Raw genomic sequence first — 23959 nt, 5'->3', positions numbered from 1 at the left:
CCCCTGTTTTCCACTACAGCTAATAAACCACAGATCATGCTTGATTAGCTGCTTCCCTGAAAAAGCAGCTGGGGAATGACAGCTCTAAATCCAGAAGTGACAAAGTCCTTGTCGCTTCTGGATTCATACTGTTGGAGCCATTTACAGGAGGAATTGAGAAGCCTGGGAACCACTGCAGGTACTAGCGGTGGGAGGGGTGCGGAACTTTAAAGCGGACCTTCAGTAATTTTTTCATCTTTCCATCTATTAAATCTTCTGCCCATGTTGTTTTAACTTTGGATATTAAAACATTTTTCTGCTAGTAAATACCTTATATAGACCACTTTCTCTTTCTTGTCTGGCCATTAGCCTAGTCTTATGACATCATGCACAGCTCTCTCTCTCACTCTCGTGAGAGTTTGCCAGGAAGGGAGGGGGGATGAGTCATAAGAGGGCCAATGAAGACTGCAGAGCTGGAGGTATGCCTCTGTGTGCCTCTGTGTAAATCCAGGAAGTGAACAGGCAGCAGTTTCAGCTGCCCACAGTTAAAATGGCTGCAGCCAGACTTAGTGGAGGGAGATTTCTGCAGCATATTTGGCAAAGTACAGAATCACAGTATATATAGAATATGCAAAGTGGTTGGAGGGAAGCTTCAGAATGGCAAAGATGTTTTTATTACAAATTATGTGAGCAGACTGCAGTTCCTCTTTAAAGTGGTATTAAAGGTTCGGCTTTTAACCACTTCCCGCCCGCCAGCCTTCAAATGACAGCTGGGCGGCACGGCTCTTGTTCTAGGTGGACGTCATATGACGGCCTCTCAGAATGACTGCTCTTGTGCTCCCATGAGTCTGACACACCGCTACACCGATCTTGGTAAACAGCCTCTGACGGAGGCACTTTACCAAGTGATCAGCCGTGTCCAATCACGGCTGATCACAATGTAAACAGCAAAAGTCATTGATTGGCTTTTCCTCACTTGTGTTTGACAGACGCGAGTAGAGGAGAGCCGATCGGCTGCTCTCCTGACAGGGGGGTCTGTGCTGAATGTTTATCAGCGCAGCCCCCCCTCGGATGCCCACCTAGGACCACGAGAATGCTGCCAGGTCCACCAGGGATGGCCACCACACTGGACCACCAGGCAAATGCCAATCAGTGCCCAGGTAGCTGCCAATCAGTGCCCATCCCCAATGCCTGCCAGTGCCATCAGTGATGCCTAACAATGCCATCTATCAGTGCCGCATATCAGTGCCCATCAGTGCCACGTATCAGTGCCGCCTATCAGTACCACCCATAAGTATCCATCAGTGCAGCCTTTCAGTGCCCATCAGTGTCGCCTATCAGTGCCCACCAGTGCCACCCATGAGTGCCCATCAGTGCCGCCTATCAATGCCCATCAGTGCTGCATGTCAGTGCCACCCATTAGTGCCGCCTACCAGTGCTGCCTATCAGTGCCCATCGTCAGTGCCATCTCATCGGTGCCGCCTTATTAGTGCCCATCAGTGAAGGAGAAAACTTACTTATTTACAAAATTTTATAACAGAAACAAAAGAAAAACCTTTTCTTTTTTTTTTTTTAATTTTAGGTCTTTTTTTATTAGCAAAAAATAAAAAAACACAGAGGTGATCAAATACCACCAAAATAAAGCTCTATTTGTGGGGACAAAATTATAAAAATTCTGTTTGAGTACAGTGCAGCATGACCGCGCAATTGTTGTCATTTAACAGCGACAGCGCTGAAAGCTGAAAATTGGCTTGGGCAGGAAGGGGGTGTAAGTGCCCTGTATTGAAGTAGTTGAAAAAAAAAAAAAACATGTCAAAACTTACCTGCTCTGTGCAATGGTTTTGCACAGAGCAGCCCCAATCCTCTTCTTCTCGGGTCCCCCACTGGCACTCCTGGCTTCTCCCCCTTGACCAGTGCCCCTATATCAAGCCGCTTGCTATGGGGACACTGGAGCCCTGCTCTATAAATCCATAAGACACAAAGCCGCGGCTCAGCTGGCTGGCTCCCACTGCTGTCAATCACAATGCCTCCGGCTGCTGTCTCAGCCAAAGAGAAGAGCGAGTCCAGGGACAGCTGAGGCTCTCCTGCACATCGCAGGATTAAGTAGGGGCTTAGATAAGTATTAGGGAGTGCTGTGGGGGGGAACGGCACACAGAAGGTTTTTTCACCTTCATACATAGAATGCATGAATGTAAAAAAAACGTTCAGCCTTTACAACCACTTTAAGAGCACTGTAAAGAGCCCTTGATCACTTTTACCTAAATGCAGAAGCTGTGAGCTTGTTTTAACTCACTGACTACCACAGCATTTATAAAAGTATCTTGATAGACAAGGGGTTAAACATAACAAAGGTCAGGGCAGCCAACAAATAGTAGGGTGATCCAGTAATATCCAGTAGCAAAGGTCAGTAACAGGCACAAACAGGTTAACATACAGTGCACTTGGTTAGCAGGAAAATGCTATCACTTGCAATGAGGCACATGTTTAAAAGGTAACTCCACTTTCGTGGGGGAAAAAATAGCAAATAAAGAAAAAATAATATACCATGCACAACTGCTATACAAGTTATATTGTAATTGAATGTTATTAAAAATTACCTTTCCTTTTCAATCTGCAGCCGCTGTAATTTTTTATAAATGCAATGCAATATGGCTACCTAGAGTTGTTCCGTACAGAGAATGTGTACTGACCACTCCCCAGAAACATCATTCCCTGTTTGTGTAATTAACTCGTCAATTTTCCCAGAACTCTGCCTAAGATACAAGTCAGATTTCAGGCATCCCCTGCAACAAAAATGTCATTTTTCATGAGATATTTCCAATAGGAACACATCCAAAGGGATACAGGCCCAGCAGATTTCCTCATTAGTGCCCTGCAGCTGCACAACTGACAGATAATTACAAAACCACTCTCATTAGACCCACTCAGCACAGAGGCACAAACAAACACACATGGATTTCTTCTGAATAACAAAAAGGTAGGAATCTGCAACAAAAGGTTGTTATTATCCTTGCAACGTACATAGATCACCCAGGGGGAATGTTCTTTTCTCAACAAAAGTGGAGTTATGCTTTAAATATGGCGCCTCCCCTGCCAGGGACCAATCCTGGAGCTCAGAGGAGTGTGACCAGCAACATGTGGCACATAGGCCAAAAAGGCAACAGCAAGCAATTGCTGTGCAGGGCTGGAAGAGTGCATCTCACTGCCCAGCAACCGTGACACTAACCAAGAAGAGGGAATGTGGTGCTGCTTGCTGTTGCCTGCAAACCAGGACCTTATTAGAGGGAGAGATAGCTGGAACTGGGCAATTGGGGCAGCCGGCAAACAGGTGAATAAGACTTTCAACAATCCCAATGGTGTTCAGTAGGGTGAGGTCAAGGCTCTGTGTAGCCCACTGAAGTTTCTCCATGTCAAACTGATCAAACCATGTCTTTATAGAGCTGGTTTTGTGTACAGGGCACAGTTATGCTTGTGGTCAATGAGAAAAGGACCACCTTAAAATAGTAGTCAATGGGAGAATGGCCTCACTACATATGTGGTCAACGGGTAGAATGCTCTTATGTTGGTGATCAGTGGGAAGATGCTTCTTAAGCTGATGATAAACTGTGTGGATTTCGCTTTGTGAGTGACTCTGTAGCCCCCTTCTGCTAGACATCCTTTGATTTCAAAAACTGAAGGACCCAGGTGAAAAACTGACAGCCAAGCAGCAGCAGCATGCAGTCAGATGCAGCCGCTGGTATTCAGACAGCTGCCAGAACACAATAAACTGGCTGAGGGGGATTCGTCCACCCTCGCTGTTTGCCAATCACTACTGCTTTCCTTTAAGATAAGCTAACTGCTCCATATACACAAATATGCAATTTTTATTTGCAGAAATATCTTTTGCAACTAAGCTAGTTCAGAAAGCAGGATTGTACATTTCTAGCCAGTTATTGCCTTAAAACAGTTGTAAACAATTTTGTCCTTAAATCAAACATGTTATACTTATCTACTCGAGTGGCCCTGAACCTCTTCTTCTGGGGTACACCGCCGGTGCTCTTGGCTACCTCTGTTTTCTGTGTGCAAACATAGGAAGCTGCTTCCTATGGAGATGCATCTGCAGGCCCACTCCCAAGCCAGGCTGTGTGCGTCCATAGTCACACATAGAGTGGCTCGGTTCCACCTCCACCCCTTCCTCACAGGATTTGATTGACAGAAGCAAGGAGCCAATGGCTTCCACTCCTGCCTCCACGTCCTATAAGGAGAAAGAGAGAAGAGAGCGCTGTTACAGACAGGCACAGCACTGGATCGAAATAGGTCTCAGGTAAGTATTTAGGGAAGGGTGGGGGCGATTTTTAACCTTAATGCAGGAAATGCATTAAGGTAAAAAATGTATTGCCTTTAAAACCACTTATGTGGGCACCTTTAAGGTTAGGGAAACTTTCCATCTTCCTGAAACTTTTCAAACTTATCTGAGAATTTTCCCTAGTACAGACTATCTCTGCCTGTCAAGCAATGGATAATTGCCTAAATTGCCCTGTGGGTTTTATATGTCTGAAAACCAGCGATCTTTAGGTTTAGAGATTTGAGGTCTCCATGTAGGCACTTTGTTCAAGTTACGGATGAACACAATACAAAGGAAAGCAGAGGAAAGACGTGGCATCTAGTCATTAAATTGTGGCTTCAAAGCCTGGTGTGGTGCAAAGCAGCAAAAAGGAAGGAGGATTGTGCAGGGCGTCCCCGCAGTGTTGTGATTAGTGTGAACAGCGAGTGGCTTAAAAAGTCGCTGACCACTGTGAACCGCACCGCAAGATTTTTTGCAGCTGGGCTGGATAACAAATGTTCAGTGAAACAGCACTGTGGAATCTGATGAGTTGAAAGCCTGCAAAAGAGTACTCGGCCTACGAATATGTAAAATGCGTTAGAACAAAAAGGCTTGTGTGTGAAGTTAAGGTTTAATGCACAAACTGAAAACTTTTTTTTTCGAAGCTTCTTTAAGATGAACAAGTCGGTCAAAATCACTATGATCACATGAAGTAAGGGATAATTAATGATACCATGAAATTGTAAAAAAAAAAATGTCTAGCAAACTAGCACTATCTGAACGGTTGAGCACATGTGTAGCGTTTACCCCCACAGGAGATGCTGGTAATGATGGGTTCTCTGTTCCACCATGACTCTTAAAGTTACTCGGTCCCCAATGACACACCTGGTTGAAGGTTAAAGCTGCTTACACCTGTGCAACCTAAGCACTAGTATACTAGCATTCGATGACAGTACACAGAATATAGGCCAAGCAACAGGTGGTAGGTAAATGAGTGAAAGGTTTTAATGCGTTTTTGTTCCTGTGCATTTTTTCCCCACTTTTTTTTCTCAACTTAGGGTATTCTGGTGCATTTTTTATGTGTTTTGCCACGTTCCACATTTGTTCCATATAGAAAAAAAGCACCATGTTCTACTTTAGTTGACTGCACTGGAACACTCAGCACTGGTGTGAACTAGGGCCATTGGAATACATGGAAAACACTGTGCATTCATTTTTGATGCAGATTAAAAATGCATTGTATTGCATCTGGTGTGAACCAGTCCCTAGGCTATTTACATTTTGTGGTGTCTACAATTGTCTTTTCACTCATGCCATCAAACATTTCAAAGAAACAGCAGCCAACAGATATATTGCCATTGGATTGCTGGCAAGGGGCATGGCAAAACTCTGAGATGGGGCGCTCTTGTAGTTTACTCACAAGTCCTGCAGCTTATAACTAGTCAGCCCTTATCGGAAGTAGGGGCTGAAATCTGCAGGGCTTTTCTGCAGAAGCCTGATCTTGCACCCCTGATCCACTGCTCAGGGGTGCAATGCTTTCCAGACCCCTGCAGGAAAAAAAAATTGTAAATTCACATTTTTTTCTGCAAAAAATATGTGCATTTATTATTTTCTTAAAAGGTGAATGTATTCTTTAACCTGTCACCCTTAACATTTCCATAGACAGTCCTGCTAGTGCTGCCATGGTAACACAAGACAAAGGTCTTACAACTGAACTCAGGGATAAGCAAATATTGTCCAAATACAAGAGCCATGTGTATTCTTACTTGGATCTTGGTGTGCTTTGTGTATTTCTTCCAGAGCTGTGCAGTAATTGAATGTGAATCATTGTCTCTGTACAGGAGCTTCCTGTATTAAAAAACAGTCACTGCTGCTCTTTCTTTGAGCAGGGTGACAGGTCTTGTCCCCGCCCCCTCCTGTAGTTTTCTGCAGATTGCCTGTAGTGGGTGGAGCCTGCTGCAGATATTCACTCTGGGTGCAGCCAGTGACATCATCGGCGCATGTGCCGGCATACCTTGCCAGAACTTCAGAGCTTCATGCCAGAAACCGGGGGCTCCCGCGCGCATGTGTGGAAGTGACGTCATTGTGGCTCCGGAGCACACAAACCCAGAAGAAAGACCAGGGAAAGCCCTCAGCCCTCTCATCAGTGACAGCATGGCACTGGAGGGCTTCATTCTAAGGTAAGTATTTCATAATGTGCTAGTATGTGATGCATAATAGCACACATTATGCCATTTTGTCTTACAGGTGTTTTTTGTTTTTTTTTAAACCAGCCACGGTTTACAACCGCTTTAACTTGATGGCCAGCTTGGGTGTTCACTGTCTAATTTTTGGTGGAAGCACATATTTTGGATGGAATCCTTTTCCACGGGGATTTTGAAGGCGAAATGAGATTAGATTTTACAAGGGATTTCTGGAACTGACAAGAAATATTATGGACATCTGACTTTATTTCACATACAAATGTTTTGGGGTTTGTAGCACTGTACCTATTTATATTTCTTTACTTTCCATTTCACACTAAACCCCAGTTTACACTGCTGCAACTTGTCATGTGACTTGAGTGTCCAAAGTCGCATGACAAGTCGCCCCCATTAACTTCAACGGAACTGTTCTAATCAGTCGCTCCGACTTAGAAAAACTTCCTGCACTAATTTTGGTGCGACTTCAATTCGACTTGCATTGACTTCTGTTAAAGAAGTCATATGCAAGCCACGATACAGTCGCACAAGGATGTCGGATTCAAAGTCACGGCAGTGTGAACCAAGGCTAACTGTCATTTAAAGATTCCTTGTCAAAGAAGTAAAATATTTGAGCACAAAACATACCTGTAAAGAAGAAAGAGCATACCTACCTTTTCTGCAGCTGAACATCAGTCCAGTCCTGAAAAAATCATCCGCTGGGAATCACTTCTGGAGTGTCAATCTCCGAGGTCCTCTGTAGTTCTCACTGGGTCCTCCTGCTGACCTCCATGTTACTACTCCTGTAATGAGCTGGAGGTCAGCAGGAGGAACCAGTGAGAGCTGTGAGACCCTGGAGGTTGACATTCCCAGAAGTTGTGATTTTCCAGCAGACTGTAGGAAAGAATTTCTCAGTATCAGAGCAACATTCAGCTGCATGGGTAGCAGGAGAGGTATTCTATTTCCACTTTACTCTAGATGTTTTACTTATTTTACTTATTTGACAGGGTCGCTTAATGGCTACTTTACAACAGAAAATTTTTCTTCAAAGGAAACCTATATTGAGAAGAATTTAATGCTGCAACAGAAGGTCTCTCTTTCTTAAAAAATGTTAGTTGTCTGGCTGACATGTTGATACAATACTTTAATAATGTAGTCAACCTTGGGTAAATTTGCCAGATAAGTAAAACATGCACATGATGTTACCTGAATAGAATTCATAAGGCTGGACATCTTCAGATTCACATTCATAAGGGTCCTCTTCCTTTAGAGAAAAGAAATTGTAATACAGTGAGCAAATGATTCACTTTAATACTGGACAACATCATTTAAAGCTAACCTTTACATTCAAGGTAAATATATATATATATATATATATATTTATTTTCTCTAGGTTAACTGTAGACATGGTAAGGATTTCAGCAAATGTTACTGCATATCTTAACCTATTTCTGTTCTGTAAATTTTGAGATAGCATAGCATAAAATATGATCAAACAATGGGCGTATCAAGAGTTCAAAGTATATAATGGCAACCCAACAACAAGGCTCATAATAAGTGACAGCATCAACACCATAAACCATAGTAATAGTTTTTTTTTTATACAACTATCAGTTAGCCTATGGCCTTTTTGTATTTGTAGTCTTTCCCATTGGATTTTTGTATTAATATGGCATTTTTTGAGATTTTTCTTTGTTAGGTTATTTTACCACGAATGCTAACTGGTAGCCGCTGCATCTACTACACTATAAGGCCAGATATTTGTGAACACCTGACCATTACACTTAACTATATGGCCAACAGTATGTGGACCCCCTTCCAAATGAGTGACTTGAGGTGTACTACATATGCTTCACCATAAAAAGCCACTTCCAACCTGCTCCATAAACACATGCTTTGATGAGTTTGGTATGGAGGAACTGGAGTGGCCTGAACAGAGCCCAGACCTCAACTCTACTGAACACCTTTGGCAGGAAAATTACTGTGAGCCAAGTCTTCTCGTCCAACATTAGTACCTATTCTCAGCAGTGCTCTTTTAGGTGAATAGGTACAAAATCCTACTGGCACACTCCAAAATCTCAAGGAAAGTCTTCCTAGAAGAGAGAAGCCTGGTATAGCCATAAAGAAGGGGCCCAAATACATGAATGGCCATGGTTGTGGAATGCAATGTCTAACAAGCATATATAGGTGCAAAGGTCAGCAGTCCACAACACTTGCCCACATAGTATATAATCACATAACACACAATCGGACCTGATGCTGTAATAAGAAACTGCACGCTTCCCAAACTTAGGAAAACATAATACTGATGAAGGTGTGGATTTTGGCAAGTGACCAGGTGCTTACAGCAAAGTCATTTAGGATAGCGCAGGAATGGTATTATAGAAATACGGATGAATGTGTAGATTTCCTTTAGTTTTCTATCTCTTCACACAAGACACATAAGCTGTTGCTGAACATCTAAAAGAATCATGTCTTTAACGTTTTGTAAGTAGCTCACATGAATGATTTAGACATCTGCAGTCAGAATACACATGTGTCTTTGGTAGATACAGCACTCTGCAGCTTCGATGAAGAACACGGATAAGGCCTTAGTCATTTCTTTGATGTCAGCATATGTGTAATCCCACATTCGCAGAGATTTCCGCTGTATTGCAAGATGTATATTAACATTTCGACCTTAAAGCCAACAGGGATAAAAGCGGATGAGGCTGTTATCTCTGGTAGTCTCCTCCGCCCCATGGACCACATTAGAAATTCATGAAGAGAAGGCAATGATGATGTTTCCAGTGTCCCTGTGAATATCTAGGAAAGTACAGGTATCATATTCCAAAGCTGATCATCTGCTCCGGAAGACAAGGCCTTTGTTTGTTCAACACATGGTGTCGAGAATCAATTTACATCTGCTAAATTCGTAAGCACACATCAGCATGACCATTAGATATAGAAGGGTTGGACATAATATTCAGTGTATCACTCTCTATATTATTCAGTCATGCTGCAGAAGATTGTTAGAATCTTCAACTTTGCTACAGGAGCAGAAGATATATACTCCTATGCAAAGGTTTTAGGCAGGTGTGAAAAAATACAGTAAATTAAGAATCCTTTCAGAAATAGAAGTGTTGATAGTTTATTTTTATCAATGAACAAAATGGAAAGTAAATGTACAGAAGATAAATCCAAACCAAATCAATATTTGGTGTGATCGTCCTTTGCCTTCAAAACAGAATCAATTCTACTAGGTACATTTGCACACAGTTTTTGAAGGAACTCGGCAGGTCGGTTGTTCCAAAAATCTTGGAGAACTAACCACAGATCTCTGAAGGCATCAGAAGTTACCATGCCACAGATAGCAGAAATGATCAATTTAAAACCCAATTCCAGGTTATTAGCAACCCCTCACTCCCACCCCCCACTAACTGCTGGTATGAAAAAAAAAAAAAACCTATCCAATGCCAATTTTATTTAGCTGAACCTGTGGTCACATAATGACCCCTCTCTCTGTTTATCTCTTGGGGTCATGCTTCAGGTGTCATCATCACTGCTTGGAAAATGTGCACTTCTCCTATTGGTGGATGACAACACTTGCAGCAGCAGGGTCCACTCTCATAGGCTCCAGAAGCAGGACTCATGCGAGGGGTCCAGTGCCCAGGAAGATAACGAGCAGGGAAAATGTCTGGTTCCCAGGGCAGGAAACTAGCTTGGCTCATAGAGGAAACTGTGACTTCGATTCATTGTATTGCAGGATAGCTTGGGAAGAGTTGTTTAGAATCAAGACTCAGGAGTAAGGTAATTGATGCACAATGCGCTATTTAAAGCAGTGTTCCACCTCACCTTTCAAAAATTAAAAGTCAGCAGCTATACATACTGTAGGTGCTAACTTTTAATATTAGGACACGTACCTGTCCTGGAGACCAGCGATGTCGGCACCCCATTGCCAGTAAGGGAACCCGGCAGTGAAGCCTTGTGGCTTCACAGCCGTGTCCCTACTGCGCATGCACGAAGCGCTCTCTCACTGGCCCAGGAGCAGGGGAAGGAGGAGGGGGCCGAACTTGTGATGTACCTCGCCGTGACGAGTTTCGACAGAAATGGGGACAGGGTACCAAAAACAGATACCCGCTCCCCCCTCCCCTGAAAGGTGCCAAATGTGGCACCAGAGGGGGGGTTGGGAATCAGATAAGCGGAAGTTCCACTTCTGGGTGGAACTCCGCTTTAAATTAAATTTTTCCCTGGAGTTGGGCTTTGAAATAAAACCATACTTTTTTCCTTTTAACTGCCTATTAATATTTATAAGAAACAACAATGTTGATCCAGTGCGTATCTAGTTACCTTTGGAGATCAGGAAAGGTTTTTTCCTGTTAGATCACATTGGATAACACATTATAAGGGTATTTTGCCTTCCTCTTGATCAACTGTGAGTTTGGGGTTCTGAGGATGCAGATATTTATTTTCCAGACAACTTTATGGATATGTGTATTTTTTTGACCCAACCATGTAATTATGTAACTTTTGAGTGACATTAAACAAAGTTCATTTCCCACCGGGTCTTCATTGTTCTTTTTAGATTCTTCTTGGCTTCCATGCAAAATCTATGAAGATTCCACTAGATCAGGGGTCTCCAAACAAAGGGCCGGTTTACTGTCTTTGAGACTTTAGGGGGGCAGGAGTGGCCAGTGGAAGTAGAAAATGCCCCAGCATCAGTGGGAGTAAAAAAAATTACATAGTGCCTGTGGTCAGTAGAAGGAGGAATAGTGCCCCATCATTAGTATTAGTGGGAGGAATAGTATCCCATAACTGGTGTCAGTGGGAGGAATAGTGTCTCATCACTGGTGTCAGTGGAATGAAGTGTCCCATCACTGGTGTCAGTGGGAGGAAAAATGCCCCATTGTTGGTGTCAGTGAGAGGAATGGTCCCCAGTGGTGGTGTCAATGAAAGGAATGGTGCCACCTTGTTGGTGTCAGTGGGAGGAATAGTGGGCAAAGCTGATAAAGGGAATCAAAGGGCCATATTCGGCCCATGGGCTACAGTTTGGAGACCATTGCACTAGATCATGGATGACATGGAAATCTTGTAATCATAAATCAGCACATTCTACTCAAGACCTCAAGCTTCACCAACAGTAGCATTGGAGAAGCAGCATTAGCCATTACTATATTACTATACTGTAGTTATGCGGTAATGCAGGCAGCATGACTATCAACAATTGTCAAGGTAATGTTGGGTGAATGAGAGTAGAGAGAGCAGGTACTCTGCCTGTCCCTGTCTGCCTGTAAAAGAAGTTGCTAGGTGAAGTGTCATTTCAAGATGGTATGGTCCACACAGGTCCTGAAAACTACAGCAAAGGTGCAATGGTGTCAAGAGAGGGGAGGAGACAAAATTGGTTGGCAGCAGGCCTGGACAACAATTCATCACTAGTCATTACTCATGAACAATGTGCAGTGGAGGGTAAGGTGATGGTGGACTCAGGCATATGAAAGAGGTTGTTATGGGGGTTTTATATGTTTATTTTATGAATAGGGGAATAAGTGGTTTTCATTACCCAGCTTTAAATGAACAAAATTGTGCAGGCTGACTTACTAAAATTTTTATTTTTGCCCCTCTACCCCTTTTTAATTTTGGTTATAGTAAAACTAAATAAATAATATACCTCATGTTAGTTTTTATATTGTGAGAACTGCGGATCATTTTCCACATTAAAAGAATGGAGTGCATCTATTCCCGAGACAGACTAGTCCCCAAGGTCATTGACTTTGTTATTTAATACTCTCTATGCTCGTTGTACAATGCCCACAAACATGGCTACCAATGACTTTCACACTCTGCTGACTGATGGCTGATCTCATAAAGGGGTTACCCACAGTTCAGTTTTTATTCATTCACAGCTTGTTAAGCTGCCCTGTATCTACTGCTATTGTGAGGTGTGACAAGCAACACACGTCTTTGTGTGCGCTATGTCTGACAAGAGAGGAAACCACAGATATAAACACTGCCAAACAATACACATACTGGTAAAATGCTAATACAGAATGCTTAATAATTCTAACCAAGTGTTTGTAAAATAGGCTACACAATACAGAAGCTTAGAGGTTTAATTTTAATTGCATTCAATGGCATTAGTCATACAGTGGTGTTATTTTGTGAGGTAAACTAACATGTAAGAGAATGGTAGAGACACAAAAGTTTATTTTGGGGCCACAAGGGCATTTGGATTGAAAGCTGGAGTTCAGGCAGATAGAAAGGACCTACTGTAAATTAACGGACAACTGTACCTTTGGTCAAGTTGTTCTTTTATGAATGCGGCCTCCTCGATGTGTATCTCCTAGTGGGGTTCCATCGATCTTCAATGTGGAACCCCACTAGGCGCTACACAGCCTTACTTCTGAAAACTTCCTGGCCGCATCATCTTCAGCATGCATATGCACCCTATCTCCCTTTTCATTCCTAGTGGGATAGCCATACTCATGGTGGCCTCCAGAGTATACAGAGGACTGAAATAGACCATGGAATGTGTACACATGCTGAAGAAAAATCAACAAGAATATTTTCAAAAGCAAGGCTGTCCAGCACCAGGCTGAGCATGAAGTAAAGATCACTGGCTCAACAATGAGAGGGAGCTGCATTCATTTAAAGTGGGGGGCTGCATTTATTAAACGGACAGCAGCTTGTTGTAAAATACCTATTTTTACAGACCTCAAGGAGAAATGTTCACACATAATTACTAATTTAAACACACTGTAGATCAGGGCGCAGCAGAGCAGGGAGATTAACAATCCTGGAATTGTCAGACTAGGCCATTGCAAGACATTAACTGCAAATGTTTCCCTTTAAACCCAGTGTAGCTTTAGCAGTATGTTTAGGGTCCTTGTCCTGCTAGAAAGCGAACCCCCATCCGTGTCTCAAATCTCTGGCAGACTGAAAATGGTTTTCTTAAGAATCGCCCTGTATTTAGTGTCATCCATCTTTTTTTTCAATCCTGACCAGTTTTCCAGTCTCTGCCAATTAAAAAGCTCCCCACAGCGTGATGCTGCCATCACCATGCTTCACTGTGGAGGTGGTGTTCTTAGGATGATAGGAAATATAAGGTTTGAGCCACACGTACGTTTTCCTTGATGACCAAAAGGTTCAACTTCAGTCTCATCTGAAAAGAGAAGCTTCCTCCAAGTGTTTAGGGATGCTCCCACATGCTGAAGAATGCCAAATGTGAATTCTTATTTTTTTCTTTAAGCAATGGCTATTTTTGGCCACTTTTCCATAAAGCTTTGCTCAGAGGGGTGTATGGCTTCAAGCGGTCCTATGGACAGATACTCCCTCCTCCAATGTGGGTCTTTCAATGTTTCTTTGTTGCATTACTGATTAATGCTCTTCTAAAGCCCCTTCACACAGCAAGCCCACTTGGATCCGCCTGTCCGTTTTTCAGGCTGATTCGAGAGGGCCATTCATTGACTCCTATTGGGGGATGCATGTCATCAGAGATGTGTCCGCTGACACCCGTCTGCCATCTGATCCGCTAAAATCAGATGTATGGCTGATCGTTTTCTTCCGATCTCTCCATAGGAATCAGCGGCGCTCTAACAGGCCCCTCCCTGCTCATTAAGCAGAGACAGACCAGTCATTCGCCAGCTCAGCGGAGATCAATGGAGCGATCTCCTGCTGAGCTGGCGGACTCCGCTAGACGGATCTGCCTGGTGTGAATGAGGCCTTACCTGGTCTGTGAGTTTTGTGGGCGGCCTTCTCTTGTCAGGTTTGTAGCGGTGCCATATTCTTTCCATTTTGTTATAATGGATTTAATGGTGCTTTGTTGGATATTCAAAGCTTAGGATTTTTTTATAACCCAACCTTGAGATATATTGTTCAACTTTGTCTCTGGCCTGTTTGTAGACCTCCTGGTTTTCCTGTTACTTGCTGTCAGCCAATGACAGCTGGTTACGGAAGTAAACAGAAGCTGGTTATCTGCTTTTTTTTTCCTCATGCTGTCAGCGTGAAGAAAAGAAGAAAGCCATTAACCGGCTTATGTTAGAGGGACATCAGTCCCCTTAGTGCCCACTAGTTCTGCTAATCAGTGTCCATCAGTACTGCTAATAAGTGCTCACCAGTGCCACCTATCAGTGCCCATCAGTGTTGCCAATCAGTGCCCATCAGTGCCTCATCATCAGTATCACTTATCAGTGCTGCCTATCAGTGCCACCTAACAGTGCCTATCAGTGCCACCTATCAGTGCTGCCTATCAGTGCTGCTTATCAGTGCCCATTAGTGCCACCCATCAGTGCAGTCTCATCAGTGCCTCCTGATCAGTGCCCATCAGTCCTGCCTCATCAGTGCCCATCAGTGCCACCTATCAGTGCCCAGTGCCACCTATCAAAAAACCCCAGTGGTGATTAAATACCACCAAAAGAAAGCTCTATTTGTGTGAAAAAAATTTATACAAAATGTCATATGGGTACAGTGTTGCATGACAACACGCATGACAACTTTGCAATTGTCATTCAAAGTGTGAGAGAGCTGAAAGCTTAAAATTGGCCTGGGCAGAAAGAGGTATAAGTGCCCCTGTAAGCAAGTGGTTTATGCCATGATTTCTGCCATAATAATAATTATTTTAGGTTATATGGTTATTTTTAGCTTTCACTGATGAAAACAACTGTTGCCGTAACGTATAATTATTATAGGTTAGTCATTAGGGCCTAATGTTTCCTGTGCTGTTCTATGACAAGGTTTTGAACCCTTAAACAAATAAGTATTTCATTAGTGGAACATGCTGAGAAAAACTTCTGAAGGTCTTTACTTTCAATTCCGATACTCGTTGCACGTTTCTTAGGAAAAATACAAAAAGGTACGCATAAAAGAATACCTACCGATTCTGATTGGCTGCTGCTGCTATGTTCTGAAAGTACATCTTGGATTTCTGCCTCATCACACATGATACGTCAGTTGGAGCTTATATCTAAGACAACCGAATGTTCTCTGTACAAAGAGAGGAAATATTGTATCACTTGCCCGAAAGCCACAAAGAAATAACAATTAACGAAGCTGTGCCATTTGCCATTTTCAAATCACTAATAGCAAGACATGAAAAGCCAGATATTAGAGTGGACATATAGAATTGTAGGACAATTAGATAATAAGAGACAAGCCTGTGTTAGCAATGGCAATAGATTTGCAATTCCTTTTGGGCTGTTCAATATTAAAATGCCATAAAATTTTTGTTTAAAGTGGAACTGAATTACCAAACATTTCAAAAGATGAAAGGGAGGCTTTGGAGGGTCCATTAACATTGGATGAGTTAAGAAAGGCAGTAGCGAATGTACCTAATAATAAAGCACCAGGACCGGATGGTCTTCCAGGGGAAATACTTAAAAAATATGGGGATGTGCTATTATCGGAGTTGCTTGATGTTTTTAGCTACGCCATGGAGGTAGGTATATTACCCCCCTCTATGAATGAAGCAGTAATTATTGTCTTATTGAAACCTGAAAGGATCCAAGTAACCCTGATTCATACCACCCAATATCTTTATTAAATTCTGATATTAAACTGTTGGAGAAGGTATTGGCGATTAGATTATCAAGATACATCTCCAAACTAATTTATTGTGATCAATCAGGCTTTATTGCTAATAGATCTACAGCAAATAATATTAGACGGTTATTCTTAAATTTACAAATTCCAACAGATAACACGGGAAACAGAGCTATAATGTCACTTACTGCGGCTAAAGCATTTGACAGTATAGAGTGGGCTTATTTGTGCAATTGTTTGAAACGATACGGGTTTGGTCCTAGATATATTGGATGGATACAACTTTTATATGACTCCCCAAGCGCAAGGGTACAGATGAATGGATGTGTATCGGCCCCTTTTTTGATGGCCAGGGGGACGAGGTAGGGATGTCCCTTATCCCTGCTTCTTTTTGCTCTGGCCATCGAACCATTGGCTGAGGCTATTCGTTCATCTACAAATATTGTGGGATTTCGTAGATCAGGTGAAGATAAGATAGCACTCTATGCGGATGATGCTTTAGTGTTTTTAGAGGATACGGGCTCTTCTATGTCAGTAGTTATGTCCTTGATAAACTTGAATGGATCCTTCTCGGGATTTAATATTAACTGGGATAAATCTGTGGTACTGCTTGTGGACTCTGAGCATAGGGGGACACCCGGGCCAGATTCATCAGAGGGCCCTGGTTACATTGTTTAAATATTTGGGAGTGGTAATTACACCGAATGTTTTAGAATATACGGATAGGAATATACTCACTCTAATGCCCCGTACACACGGTTGGACTTTGTTTGGACATTCCGACAACAAAATCCATGGATTTTTTCCGACGCATATTGGCTCAAACTTGTCTTGCATACCCACGGTCACACAAAGTTGTCGGAAAATCCGATCGTTCTGAACGCGGTGACGTAAAACACGTACGTCGGGACTATAAACGGGGCAGTGGCCAATAGCTTTCATCTCTTTATTTATTCTGAGCATGCGTGGAACTTTGTGTGTTGGATTTGTGTACACACGATCGGATTTTGTTGTCGGAAAATTTTATATCCTGCTCTCAAACTTTGTGTGTCGGAAAATCCGATGGAAAATGTGTGGTGGTGCCTACACACGGTCGGAATTTTTGACAACAAGGTCCTATCACACATTTTCCGTCGGAAAATCCGACCGTGTGTACGGGGCATTATTGTTAACTTTAGACAACTGGGTAAAACATGGGGCAAACTTCCATTGTCTATGGTAGGGAGGGCAAATCTGGTGAAGATGGTGTGGATGCCCCAGACGTTATATGTACTACATAATTGCCCCATATGGCTGACGCTACAACTATTTAGAACTATCGATTCAGTTTTTACGGACTTTGTGTGGAGGGGAGAAAAACCTAGAATTAGATTTGAAATACTACAGCAGCCCATTGATAAGGGGTTGAAATGCGATACCTAACGCAAGATTATATTTTATTGCATCACAATTACAACATTGGCATGGTTGGGAGGCAGAGAACGTGGAGGACCCTACACAAAAGATATTATATTTAGCACGAAAAGTCATTCTACAAAAATGGACATCCGTTGCCCCTCCAACCCATAAACAATGGGTTGAAAAACTTAATATACTTAAAAGAGAAAAATTAACATTTAAGCATGGAGGTATACCCCAAAGGTTTGGTAAAATATGGTCACGTTAGATAGAATCTAGTAATGTATTAAATGATGAGTTACCTAGTGGAGAGGAGTGAAGGTAGAGGAGATAGATGAGAGTAGAGAGCTGGGTTAGAAGGGTGAGGAGTAGAAGAACGATGGGAAAAGATAAATTGAACCCACTTGGAGGAAGTAGCCATAGACTGATGATTGATATTGGAGGAGTCTAAGATGTTGTGCAGAATGTATCTACTATGTTTCCCTTATCATATGTTACCTTATTATAGCCAAAGAGGTGCAAGGTTTGTTTGTTTTGTTTGTTTGTTTAGGACATCTAGAAGTGTTCACTGTGTTTAAGCAGCTTTCCCTGGGGGCACCTGATGAAGAGGATGGGCCTGGAGTGCCGGCAGATAATTGGGGCTGCTCTGTGCAAAACCATTGGACAGAGCAGGTAAGTATAGGCATGTTTGTTATTTCTATTAAAAAAAAAAAACAAAGCTAACAACTGCTCTGTTCTACTACCTTTGAATCTAAGCCCACATTTATACGGGTATGGGAGAGGGACTTAGGGTTTGAATTTACCACAACTCAGTTGGTTCTCCTATATCAGCTCACTCATTCTAGCTCTATTGATTCTAAAACACAAGAAACAAATGATAAGATTTTGTCACGCTGGTATTGGGTGCCAGCTGATCTGGAGCGTATTTACCCTTCCACACCTGAGCGATGCTGGTGAGGCTGTGGACACTGAGGTACGCTACTACATGTGTGGTGGGAATGCCCTATAATCAGGCCCTTTTGGGTTGACATCAAGTCCCAAATAAAGGATATCCTAAGCTTAGATAACCCTCTAACCCCTGATTCACTTCCTCTTGTATATCCCTCCAATCCCAATTAGCCATTACAAGAAAAGCGCATTGCCCCATTTCTTGAATGCGGCAAGGCGCTTGCTTCCAATTTATTGCAAATGAACAGAATTCCTACCTGGGAGGAGTGGATTCGCAGAGTGAACGAAATAAGGGAAGCGGAAGACTGGATAGCGACTTGCAGAGGCACCCGTGACCGCTTTATTAGTATTTGGTCACCTTGGATGGACTATATCTATGACCCAAGGCAAATGTCTTCTATTTTAGATCTGGCATTGCTGGAGTTGGCAGAACCATCCCTTAGAACTCATATTCAGCCAGGACAAAAAGGGGCTGAGATTTACGCTTTGTCGTGATGCGACTCTCCCCATTTCTATATGTAATTTTTTCCATGATAGGATGACGGGCTTGGTGTGGGCATGAATATTTACTGCGATATTTAAGGTATGTTCCGGTCTTCTCCTTTTCCCTCTCTCTTTTTTCTCTTTTCTTTCTTCTTTTGAACAATGCATGTTTCTTGTTTTGCAGAATTTGGTTACTGTACTGCGCAATAATGCAATAGCTAGACATATAGCCCCAATGCCTTGTCATTGCAGGGGAAGCCTCCTCTCCAGAGTTGGCGCTGTCTCTCCCCTTTGGTGTCTAATATTTGCCTTGGAGTGGCCCTGGTATTGGTGGTGTGCTAGGGGAGATTAGCTGGAGGCTATTTTTGCCCCCCTACCCCAGCACTCAGGCCAGCTGGGTGACTCTGTAGTCACTTTAGAGTTTTCAGCAGCATTTGCTGGCTTAGTGGTAGCCACAGGGCTATCATGCCAAGGCTCTTCTATACATCTATATGAATATGCTAGTTGGTGTTGTTACCATCAAGGCTTCCCCTACTCCCCAAAAGGAGAAACCCCTAGTATCCCCTAGTCAAACAACCACTATTGTTCTTCTTTTATTTTATTTATCTTTTAGTTTGACTATCTGTACCTTGCATTTGATACATGTCCTTCTTGGCTTATAACTTTGTTGATATGGAAATGTTTGCTATGACGTAATTTTGTTCTAAATAAAGATTATACAAAAACAAAGCCATACACGGTTCGAATATCGGCCGGTTTGAGATTCGAACTGTTAATGGGTACAACGAGCCTGCCGGATTCTCTTAGGGTTAGCGATAATCACTGTCCTCTCCTAGCGGGGACAGCTTCCCCCACCCTCCCCGCCGGGAGAAGGCAATGGCCTGGCAGGAGGGATTCCAGCATCAACACTGTCTTTGTTGATGGGGAATTGAGCAAATTGCTTTCCTTCGCCCATGTATGGCTGGCCTAAGCCGATAAGACTGATAAAGTCAAACAACATAAGATAACATAAGATAAGTAAACAAAGTGAACCAAAGAAGACATCATAGTATTATCCACTGGTGTGGGTACAATCTAAGGCTTCGTGCACACTGGCATAAAAAATGTCGCTTCTACAGGAGTTTTGTGTTCTGCCTGTAGAAGCAACTCAGTGTTATCCTATGTGTTCATGCAGATTAGAATGTTTACAGGCATATTTTGAAATCAATGTTTAGAGGCAGGAAAAAACCCTTCTCATTCGGGTTTCTGATTGGAGCTCACTGGCAGAAAAAACATAAAACTCTCCTAAACTTTGTACAAAAAATGCTCTATATGAGCGTTTTTTACTCCAAAGAGAACAGACTTTTTTTAAGCCCAGTGTGCATGGAGCCTTATTGTACAGAGCTAGCGTGGTCAGTCCTCTTCAAGGTGGCATCATTCAACCCACTGCCTGTGAACCAAGGCTATTAATCCAAATAGCTCTGGTTGAGCCAAATACAAATACTCCGTCTCCGTCTCAACAACTTTTGAGATAAGATATCAGCCACACAGGTGCATTGTTTTCAATGTGTAGGTTGACTCATATATTGGAATTGTGAGAAGGAGAAGTAAAGCCGGCCATAAACGCTTTGAATCTTGGACGGTTCAGCAGGAACTGGCACAGATTTGAACTATGTATGGGCAGGGTGATTGTACCCAAGTAAAACCATTGATTGACTTGGGTACATCCAGCACGTCGGATTTTTGCAGGCGATTATTGCTAGCAGCTATAGTTGCTAGCAATAATCACGTTGTTCTACTGCCAGGAGAACACCACAGCTCCATGGGAGGCATTCCCCCATCAACACTGACTTTGTTGATGGGGGAAATCAAGTGATTTTCTTTCCCGCAATCTGTGGTTGCAGAAAAGAAAATCGTGCCATCATCTATGGCCGGCTTAAGTGCTACCACTGAAGAGTGTGGGCGGGGAGTCTACTGACATCACAACTCCACCCACCGAGCTCCAGACAACAGACCCACCCACAGAATCTGCAGTTTTTCGGGTCTCATAACAGACAGAGGGGAGACATTTGACAGGTAAAGATACATGCAGGAGGCATGTATATCCTTATAGATAACCACTATGGTAGTAATTTAGAAAGGATGACATTGGGTTTACATCCACTTTAAGGTGATGAACCATCCAGCACTGAGGTCTCTGAACCCTCAGGCCTTCAGATTCAAGTTTTGCTATCCAGCACTGAGAGCATTACACCCCCAGGCCTTCAAGCCTGCTCCTTGCTGATCACATCTTTGCAGCCTTTCTGGATTCAATTCCCACCTCCAACCAACCCCAAGAAACATGTGACCTTGGTTTTTATAACAGTCCGCCTCTGCCCAAACAAAACAATGATTGGCTCAGAGCGGTCTCCAAAAACTACCTACCACTCTGCTTCCCTAGTCCATCCACTTTCCAGAACATTTCAGGGAAAGAAATGGAAATCTTGCAGTGCAGAGTGTAGGTGGCCACACCCTCCTCTATTCTATCAAACCTCCCAACCAAATTAACCAACCAGCTTACACCAACAGGGTAAAACAATGGCAACTTTACCTGACACTGATCCTAACTAACTAACTAGCACACACCTAAAGATGGTGGGCGCTGGGGGGCGTGGCCTGGGAAGCAATGGAGTAGGTCGCAGGTGAAGAGAGCTCTGCTGACCCAAACTCCAATTCTACTATCCTGACAACATCCTAGGGATCAGACACTGTACTATCCATCTGGGGATACAATTATCTTCTTCCCCTGCTTCTGGAGCCTGCTGCACCGCCGAAACGCCGCCCGGAGCCTCTGGACCGATAACATCCTCAGGAAAGGCCGCGGCTTCGGCCTAGTATCCGGAGCGGCGGCCATCTTGCTGCACCCAGCAGCGGCCTGGATGGTCGTTCTGGGCCCCCCTGTTACCATCCTGGCCATCGGACACTTCTTGCTGCCTGAGGGGATAAATTCCATCTTATCCCCTTTGTCTGGAGTCTGCTGTGCCCCCGGGACACCGACACATCTCCTGAACCCACCACCAGACCACCTGGGGACTTGATTACAGTGACCCACGCCCTCTGCTGCCCCCGGGAAGGGCCGCGGCTTCGGCCTACCACCCTGAGCAGTGGCCATCTTGCTGCATCCGGCAGTGGACACTGTGTTTTTCCAGCTCACCTGAATGGTATACGATCCGCTGCACTCCGGGGGGACATTCTGAACATCTGCACCCCTAACATAGCCATACACACACAGCCCGCGACTGACTTGGCAGCGGAGCGTGGCTCTAACCTAATCACTGGTGCAGCGGCCATCTTGCTTCACCTGGGGAAGTTCCTGAGATACGTATCCTGGGGCAGCGAAGAACCATGTCTCCGCCGAAAAGGACCTCCGAAGCGGTGGATAGGTTAGCAAAATACCGCCATCAAGACCAAGACTCACAGGCCAGGGAAGGCGACGGCACGTGCTCAACAACGGACCATCAAAGCGCAGACACAGCTAAGGTCTTGGATGCCATAGCGGCGCTGCAGGGGACACTTACCGCTAAAATTGATGAGGTCAAGATTGACATTTCCCTGCTACGTCAGGACTTATCTAAAGTACAAGACAGGGTAACCGAGGCTGAGACACGTATCGGAGTAGCGGAGGATATCCTGCATCCCCTGAGCCACATCACGGAGGACTTGCAGCGCCAGATCCACCAGCTACACGCTCGAGACGATATGGAGAATCGTTTAAGACGATGCAACCTCCGTTTCATCGGTTTACCTGTGAAGGCTGAAGGTTCCAACCCTGCTGAATATCTGGAATGCCTCCTGATCCAACAATTTGGAAGAGAAGCCTTCTCGGTCATGTTCGCCGTGGAACGGGCGCACCGCATCCCAGCTAAACCTCCACCGGTGGGAGCCCCCCCCCCCCAGGACCTTCATAGCCAAGTTCCTCAATTTTAAAGATAGAGACAAAATTCTGAGATTGACCAGAGAGAAGGGGAACATTACTTTGGGCAATGGTCAGGTCGCGGTATTCCCTGACTTCTCTAATGAAGTGCAAAGAAAACGGGCGCAATTCCAGGATGTCAAGCGATGACTCTGGGTGGCGCACCTTAAATATGCTATGTTGTTCCCGGCCAGACTAAGAGTGGAGGAGGATGGCAAGGCCATATTCTTTGAGGACCCGAAGGCGGCAGCACACTGGTTGGACTGGCGCGGACGCCCGGACGGATGATCGATTATGCGGCCGGATACTGTGAGTACTGTTGCCAACGGCAGAAGATATCAGGCTCCATTTTACTTCTAATTATCCCCTTAGCTTTGGGGGGGTAACCTCACCCCATCACTTATTATATTTTCATGAACAAAATTCGAAAGCCTCCCTTTCCTTCTGTTTTTACTCCCTCCCCTCCCCCATTCTTACGACCCAAGCAATACCGAATGTGAAACTAGAGTCTTCCTCTACTGAAGACAGAGGGCCAGTTCCTCTTGCGACAACACTGGGGAGGTGGGGGAAACCCCCCAGCTTGCTGACACTCATATATAAACGGATTTGGATTTACAGATGATTGGACTACAACCTGTGTATTGTAATGCCCCCACAGCGTATTTATGTAGATACTGCGGGGCTGCGGCCCCAAATATCCAGCACACTAGGATGACTATACATTCTTGCAGCAAGAGACTCACTCAGACAGAGCAAGAGACACATAGGACATCCTCTGTGACTCATCCATGCCTCACGCAGTGAATAATCGCCCCCACTTCATATGCAACCCTTATTTTTTTCTTTTCTTTTTTATATTGAACGTTCCAGCTCATAATACCCCAAGTACTGCACCTTCAGCCAATGTTGACAGCTGGACGCTAACTCATATAACGGTTGCTGGTTTAAGTAGAACACCTCCATTCAGTTTGGAAGGCTGGAAGAAAATCCGAACACTGGTTCATGGGTACAGTATGCTTTTGCCAAGTTGGGGAGGTGAAAAGCTGGGAGGGAAGGAAAATGCCAGATCAGTAGATCAAAGCATTGGGAAATGTTGCACCGTTGTGCGCAAGTTATTGTGTTGGAAAAAGAACCTGAAATTATGTGGTTATTGTGTGAATTTTAGAGATGTTCTTAAAGTGATTAGGCAATGTGTGTTGTTGAGGTGCACTGCCCTGCCGCTAT

The 23959-nt window shown here is 43.8% G+C and overlaps 1 protein-coding gene across 1 annotated transcript in view; it reads right to left on the bottom strand.

Annotated features, from left to right (window-relative positions):
* Positions 1-23959, bottom strand: part of AGBL3 (AGBL carboxypeptidase 3) — a 204412-nt gene that overhangs the window by 160165 nt on the left and 20288 nt on the right. The window contains exons 2-3 of the mRNA XM_073621778.1: positions 15312-15420; positions 7669-7726 (exon numbers count right to left, since the gene is read on the bottom strand). Coding sequence (XP_073477879.1) covers positions 7669-7726; positions 15312-15377 — 124 coding nt within the window. The 5' untranslated portion in view covers positions 15378-15420. The remainder of the gene's footprint in view (positions 1-7668; positions 7727-15311; positions 15421-23959) is intronic.

The sequence above is a fragment of the Aquarana catesbeiana genome, linkage group LG03 (assembly GCF_042186555.1).
Source record: "Aquarana catesbeiana isolate 2022-GZ linkage group LG03, ASM4218655v1, whole genome shotgun sequence".
In the NCBI taxonomy this organism is placed as follows: Eukaryota; Metazoa; Chordata; class Amphibia; order Anura; family Ranidae; genus Aquarana; species Aquarana catesbeiana.
This window is presented reverse-complemented; position numbering and strand designations above follow the sequence as displayed.